The sequence below is a fragment of the Crassostrea angulata genome, chromosome 2 (assembly GCF_025612915.1).
Source record: "Crassostrea angulata isolate pt1a10 chromosome 2, ASM2561291v2, whole genome shotgun sequence".
NCBI lineage: Eukaryota > Metazoa > Mollusca > Bivalvia > Ostreida > Ostreidae > Magallana > Magallana angulata.
In genome coordinates this window covers 51370800-51378722 of record NC_069112.1, presented here as the reverse complement: position 1 = coordinate 51378722, position 7923 = coordinate 51370800, and the positions used below count along the sequence as shown (strand labels likewise).

The window sequence follows — 7923 nt, the reverse complement described above, 5'->3', positions numbered from 1 at the left end:
TGATGGGAATATGTATGGGGCGAATTGTACGAAAGAATGTGGTACTTGTCTGCGCTCTGAACAATGTGACCACATCAATGGAACATGTATAAATGGATGTGACAGGGGATTCCATGAATCTGAATGTATTGAAGGTAATTTAGTATAACACTATCAAAAGTTATCCTGTTTAGTTGGAAGATTTTTCGTTTCTTTTTTTATGTATTTTATTTAAAATGTCGGCAATGTACATTAGAAAAAACTTGTACAAATGGATAGTTTTACTTTAATAGTACTTAGAAAATAGAGATATGCAATAATTGTTTTTTTGAAGTTATTAAATTTTCTTAAGAATGTCCAAATGGATCGTATGGATACAACTGTGAAGATAACTGTAGCAGCCATTGCCAGGAGTCTGGAATATGTGACAGAATAACAGGACACTGCCTCTGTCAAGTCGGATGGAAACCAGATACATGTGACTCACGTAGGCATTTAACAGCTTGACAATGTAGTCAAATGTCTAATATAAATGATACATGTAAAATAAAGCAAACAGAGCAACAATAGCTCTTATGATTCGCTTACGTAATATAACCGGTTACTAACATGGTATTAAGATTGACGTTTTTGGTATTCAATTCAAAATAGTAAGTTTGTGACACAACATTTCAACAATATTACTAATAATGTACTAAGCCCATTGTGTTTGCTGTATTTAACCAATTAATTGATAATTCTCTACATGTGATTGTTAAGAGGTCCTTGGAAATCAGGGGATTTTTGAGGTTTACTAAATCATCATATGGTCGAAGGAAATTTATCAGTAGATTCAGTGATTAATTGATGAAAACTCTACAAATGAAATCCTTATATATGTATATCAATAATTACATTTATGTGTCTTTCAGAGATGACACGATCTGTAAAAAAAATGTTGGTGTTTTATTTAAGGAATGATTTCAATATTTATTTGTTTTATACGACATAAAATGGTTTGGGCAGTTAACGCTTTATAAACTGTTTATAGTTTATAAGCAGTTTATAAAGAAACGTAAACTGTTTCAAACCACTTTATATCGTATAAAGCTAACAAATATTGAATTCATTGCTTATAATTTAATTTTTTTACTCTTCATTGTAGATAAAAACGGTCATTTGACCTTTAAAATGACGTTAAATTGTACAAAATTCAAACGAAACGTCAGGCGTATTGATACGTTTTTGACGTTAGACTTACAATGACGTAGGCAACATTCTTTATACGATGTAAAATAATTTTTTAGCCAGTCAGAAAGTGCGTTACAACCAGAATTAAATTATTACACTTTAAATAGATGATTTGTAAATGTTTATTATATCATATATAGGGTGCTATAACAAACTTAGAATTTTTGGCTAGGCCAGGGCATTAAATACATGTGCATCTATGGTTAAGAACTAATAGATGGATCTATTAATTGTAAAATAAAATATTAACATGTTTTATACCTAATATAAGATATGTATAATTTAATCATATTAATAGAGTGTGACGGTCATAAGTTCGGCCAGAACTGTTCTAAAACGTGTGGACATTGCTTGGAGAAGGAAGCCTGCCATCATGTTAACGGCTCCTGTCTAAATGGATGTGATCTGGGATATCATGGAGCCAACTGCACGCAGGGTATGAGCGACGTTTAAATATATTAATTTTCTGCATTATCATTAATAACTGGATATTTTTTTTCATAGCTGATGTAATGGATTGATTTTAGAAGTAAAATTAATTTAAATTTATTTTGTAAACTGTTAAATTACAAATGTAATGCGATTATCATAACGGTATCCGTCATGATGTATTTACAGAAGCGTATATGGGTCGCAGCAGTATTTTTTATTAATTTGTTATAACAGATTATCAATTTATTATAACAAATTATTAATTTGTTATAACAGATTATCAATTTGTTATAACAAATCAGTAATTTGTTATAACAGATTATTAATTTGTTATAACAGATTATCAATTTGTTATAACAAGTTATCAATTTGTTAAAACAAATAAATAATTTGTTTTAACAGACTAATAATAGCATACAGATATTATAGCATCGCATAGAAATCTCATAGCATTGCATTTTTATGCTATTTTTGGTAAATTGAAATGAAATGCTTTCTGACGATATATGATATTACATGATATGGTATGCTGTGCTACATGTAGGTTTTGTTATGCTATGATGAATGAGAATCAAATGATATGCTATAAGATCCAATCCTATGCAATGTGATTCCAATGATATGTCATCTAAATTTCATAGCATAGCATTGGAATTACATAATATACCATTGGAATCTTATATCATATAATTTGATTCTCATTCAACATAGCATAGCATTATTTAGCGTTTTATATCAATAACATTGAATAGCATCAATATATCATAGCAAATCATATGCTTTTGTTTTTTTAAATCTAAATGAAATGCTTTATGAAGATATATGATATTACATGATATGGTATGCTGTGCTAGGTTATGATATGCTACGTATGAGAATCAAGTGATATGCTATAAGATTCCAATGTTATGTAATATGATTTCAATGCTATGTTATTTAAGTTTCATAGCATAGCGTCGATATACATTATAAAGAATTTGAATCCTATAGCATATCATATGATTTTCATTGATAATAGCATTGCTTACCATATTATTAAGATTGTAATAGATATGCATGAAATGACGGTACAATATCATAGCATAGCAATGGAATCTCATTACCAAACATTGAAAATTGATAATCTGTCATAACAAATAACTAATCTGTTATAACAAATTAGTAATCTGTTATAACAAGTTACTAAACTGTTAGAACAAATTAATAATTTGTTATAACAAATTGATAATCTGTTATATCAAATTATTAATTTGTTATAACAAATTACTAATCTGTTATAACAAATTAATAACTTGTTATAACAAATTGATAATCTGTTATATCAAATTACTAATCTGTTATAACAAATTGATAATCTGTTATATAAAACATAAATAAAATTTTTTTATAAAAAATTACCAATCTGTTATAACAAATTAATAAAAAATACTACTGCGGCCCTAATACGCTTCCGTATGTATTATATCAGCTTTTCTAAATATATAATATATCATTGTAAGATCGACCTCTTGTTATATACAATATATGCAGGATTCTCTTTTACCTTTTCTTGATTTCTTGATGTAGAATGCCCCTGGGGATTGTACGGTTATAACTGTAACGAGACATGTCCATACAAATGTGAGTCAAATGTCACCTGTAACTCACGTACGGGAAACTGCATTCCGGTAAATACATATTAAGATTACTCAAGATAAAAGACAAAACATTTCTAGCAGTCTTATCAATGCTATTATTAACTACCTCTGAAATATATCAAACAGAAGGTCAAGAGGTTAATTCTGACAAAGGCTAGGGACACACAGTTATTTAAGAAAAAAACGGTAAACAGATAATAATAATTACATGTAAAGTAATCATTATATTCGCAAATCGAAATAGTAGTCTGAATTTTAAAGCTTAACCAAACGAACAAGAAAAAGATGGACAACTCAATGTTTATAAAATCTAAATATTGCTTGTACAGGTACGTAAGCTTTCTGGTTCTACAGACCCGCCACCGACAGACAACGTTCCGATCATTGCTGGGGCTGTAGCGGCGCTGGTCATCGTCATCGCTGTCATTGTCTCCATCATCGTGTTCAAGAGGTACATATGCTGTTTGTTGTTCCGACTGCTTTATTTTGTCGATTTTAACGAAACTCGTTATATAATGAAACTTTCTTTTAATTGCAAACTAAATAATATAATATCCGTTTAATATATTATTTAGAAATTTTCTTTACCAATCAATGTTTTAAGTGTTAAACTAACTGCAGATTGAGAACACGCGTACCTAAGAAAGATCAACCAAAACAAAGGAGGAGAGACAAATCAGAAATGGAAGAGAACTTGTATTGTAAGTTGATGTGTATATGGAAAAGACTAACTCATAATTATTTGTTCAGGCGTTGTTTGAAACATTTTGTATTTGTTGCATAGCATTGGCTTGCATTAATAAAGGTGTAAAAGTTCGAAATACTGTCTTTTAAATGCCAGTTTGTAGAAATAAAAAAGAAACTTCACTTCTTCTCCTTACATATTACTCGATATTTTAAGTAAACAACGATGCTGCAAAGCAAGGCTTTACCAACATTTATGAGAACACAGAACCAAAAGATAAGCCAGCTGCAAAGCGCACCACAACACCAAAAACCAATTCATCATCAACTGCGAAAAAATATGACGTCAAAGATGACGACGAGGACGAAGAAGGCATTGAGAATCCTTATGGTGATATGTATCTAAACGAAGAAACTATATTGGATATCCCAATTAGTGAACTCGAAAATGTCATCGCAGAAAAGAAGAAAAATGAAGAAGATGGTTTTAAAAGAGAATACGCGGTAGGCCATAGATAGATTTTGACTAAATCTAAATTGAATCATAAGCATCGTAAAAATTTGGTATACACGATATGTATAAATTTGGATGAACTGAATGACATGTTTTTAAACTGATTACAATTTATTGGAAATAATTTACATGATATATACAAAATGTCGATCATCACACAGGTCTACATTCATGTGATTACAGTATAATACATGTAAGTTTCTTTTATTACACAGATGTTGCCCCACGGAGAACAGTATCAATGTGATGCCGGGAAATCCCCTAACAATCTGGCGAAGAACAGATTTAAAACAACATTCCCGTGTATGCTATAAAATATTCATTTTTAATGTTATCTTATGTCGAGTATACATGTACATGATTATTAAGTGATGGATAATAAATTTTTTTAATCTTTAAATATATATAACCAGACAAAAACCAGAAAAAATTTCATTTGGGTAATAATTTTCGTACACCCCGAAAACAACAAGTTGTTTATTATCAATAATATGAATACCAATATACTGCTTTACAAATGATAATGATTTTACTGACTCTTAATAAAATAAACCAAAAAAAAACACATATATCATGTAATAATTTTTTTTCCATTTTATCATAATTTAATGTTTGAAGAAATCTTGAGAGCGTGTAGAAAGGAACTGAAGGATTTGAATTCGATGCAAAATTCAATGACATAATGATGAAATTATGAATGTTTATTCCCGTATTAGTGATAGTTAAGAACTAGATGAAAAACGCATTTTATAGACTGAATTGATATTCTTTAATAACTGTACAATAAATACGTTAATTTGATGTTTATCAAACATTATTAAATTATTATTTTATTATGAACTTTACGAAGCTGATAAAATGCAAAGAAAAGTTTTTGCATTTCTTGTCTTGTTGTAGACGATCACTCTAGAGTGGTTCTTAGAGGGGATGGTGAGGCGTCTTCTGACTATATCAATGCTAATTTCATCAGTGTGAGTATCAATGAAGTTAAACAAACCAATGTTATAAAACTGTGTTTCTTATCTGTGAAAGATATTTAATCAATATGTCATTAAAACATTTAAGTTAAACAAACCAATGTTATAAAAATATGTTTCTTATTTGTGAAAGATGTTTAATCAATTAATACATTTCATTATTGATACAAATTTTGGTACGTTATATAATTGCCTTTTGAGAATTGAAAACAAACATAAAGTATAATTTGACCATTTATCATAAAGATGAATTAACTATTGTTTTAATTTTTTAGAGTACTGATTCAGAAAACCAGTATATTGCATCGCAAGGTAAAAATTATAGTAATCCAAAATCGATTGTAAAATAGGGAACCAATTTTATTGCAAAGCTAGCAATATTTTGATTTTGTCAACAGACAATAACTTTGTTGACAATAAAGTTTTATAAAGGAAATTGGAGAAAATAATCTTGAATTTTTTTTTGGTAAGGTCCTAAACAGAACACGTTAAACGACTTCTGGACGATGATTTGGCAAGAAAATGTCTCACAAATTGTAATGCTTACAAATTTAAAAGAGGGCGTTAAGGTTGGTGGATGAATATATTTTTTGAATTTAAAGAATTAAGAATCTGAAACTGCGTTAATCTAAAACTGTTCACCATTAACATCAGATTAAATGTACCCAATACTGGCCAGAAGAAATGAAGGCTAGACTTTACGGAAACATCGTCATCAAGAATGTTGAGGAAAAGCAATACGCCTTCTACATCATCCGAAAACTGACGGTTTCTCTTAAAGAGGTGCACTTCTAACATTATAATGATATTTAATAAGCTTTATTACAAAATCGTATATTATATAATCTTGGTTGTGTAACAACCTATTTGATTTTAAATGAGAAAAGTTTATGTGTTGTTGTGTGAAGCATTGTATTTTTTTTAAAGATTCTCGTCCGTTGCTATTCAAATTGTATGTCGATGTACTCTAAATTGTATTTCCTGAATGTTACAACAACTCCTTTTAACTAACAGTTATGTTCTTCTCCCCGAGTCGACTTTTATGTATAAATTTGACAATGATGGGCATACAAGAGAGTTTTATCTATGCAAAAAAAGTCAACATGTTGTGCTATGTATTTAACTTAATATGTTTTTCATAATAATCGTCAGCAAAACAAGTCACGTGTTGTTACGCAACACCACTACACCACGTGGCCTGACCATGGTACCCCGGACCCTCTTTCATTGGTTGTTTTCCATAGCCACGTGATGAGGACAATGACCAATAGGAATAAAGCACCAATACTTGTACACTGCAGGTACGATCATCAAAAATGAATTTCATCTTTTTTTTAAAAGGAACTTTATGTAGTAGTCACTTTGATAAAATAAATTAGCCTGTTAATACAGACATTCTAAAGTGGTATATGATCGGATAAGTCAGAAAAATGGCATACTTGTTTCGCGGAAAATGTTACAAGAGTTGTCTTAATCTTCTTTACATATTGTAGCGCAGGGATAGGTCGCACAGGAACCTACATTGCGCTGGATGCTCTATACAAGGCTGGTAAAGCGTCCGGTAAAATCAATGTAGCTGAGTACGTAAAGATCATGAGAGCAAACAGAATGAACATGGTCCAAACTTATGTAAGTCTGTCATGAAAATGTGAAACTTTATTGCATGGAGACTTATTAATCGATTACATTTTTTAGTAATCGTGCTTACGCCTGATGGAGAAAAAATCGACCGCTCAATTTATAGTGAAGATAATTTTTTTTTTTAATTTCTTTAAATTTAGTTTAGAAAAATAATTTTGGTTTTAGGAGCAGTACATGACGATATTTTTGGCGCTAAACGAGAAATTTAAAGCGGCTGTTGAGACACGGAGTCTGGCTGAGTTCACGGAGAGAGCCCAAAGTCTGGCTGGAGATCGCCCAGCCAATCAAACCGTCATCAGAAAGGAATTTGAAGTACTCACTTTCAAAGATATTCCTTTTTATTGTTTGTAGAAGCAGACTTTGGAGTTACATATTATAGTTTTTCTAAATGTAGACTTGGTTTTGTGGTTAGAAGCACGTGACGTATTTCGTGCGTAGTAAAAGAAATTTATTTATATATTCTATAGAAATTGATGAAAACACGACCAGAGTACACTGGTACAGATTACAAGATGTCTAGACAGCATTTTGCAGACAAGAAAGGGCAAACTATTCTGCCATGTAAGTGATGATCAAATTTTAATTATACAATAAAAACGTTTATTACGAAGATTATATCAGTTACATCTATTTTTTGATTATTTTTCGATTGATGAAAAAAATCTCTAAAAAGCATACATATAATCATAGAAAATTTTTTTTTCCCAATTACAAAGTACAATTTAATAAAAATGTTGAAAAAACATTTCGTCGTAAAGAGAATAAAAGTCGTTGTTTTAAGATACTGAACAAGTGAAATAAGTTAATATCGATATTAATAAAGAACACA

The 7923-nt window shown here is 30.0% G+C and overlaps 1 protein-coding gene across 3 annotated transcripts in view; it reads left to right on the top strand.

The window, feature by feature from the left end:
- The window catches only part of LOC128173184 (receptor-type tyrosine-protein phosphatase epsilon-like), a 63903-nt gene continuing 55980 nt past the window's right edge, over window positions 1-7923 (top strand). The window contains exons 1-16 of one of the 3 annotated variants that reach the window (XM_052838905.1): window positions 1-134; window positions 332-466; window positions 1508-1645; window positions 3208-3308; window positions 3608-3729; window positions 3900-3979; window positions 4180-4466; window positions 4692-4779; window positions 5374-5447; window positions 5729-5765; window positions 5925-6022; window positions 6108-6236; window positions 6606-6754; window positions 6947-7082; window positions 7260-7406; window positions 7562-7655. In XM_052838905.1, coding sequence (XP_052694865.1) covers window positions 11-134; window positions 332-466; window positions 1508-1645; window positions 3208-3308; window positions 3608-3729; window positions 3900-3979; window positions 4180-4466; window positions 4692-4779; window positions 5374-5447; window positions 5729-5765; window positions 5925-6022; window positions 6108-6236; window positions 6606-6754; window positions 6947-7082; window positions 7260-7406; window positions 7562-7655 — 1939 coding nt within the window. In that variant the 5' untranslated portion in view covers window positions 1-10. The remainder of the gene's footprint in view (window positions 135-331; window positions 467-1507; window positions 1646-3207; window positions 3309-3607; window positions 3730-3899; window positions 3980-4179; window positions 4467-4691; window positions 4780-5373; window positions 5448-5728; window positions 5766-5924; window positions 6023-6107; window positions 6237-6605; window positions 6755-6946; window positions 7083-7259; window positions 7407-7561; window positions 7656-7923) is intronic. The other 2 variants (XM_052838904.1, XM_052838903.1) reach the window with 2 other exon arrangements.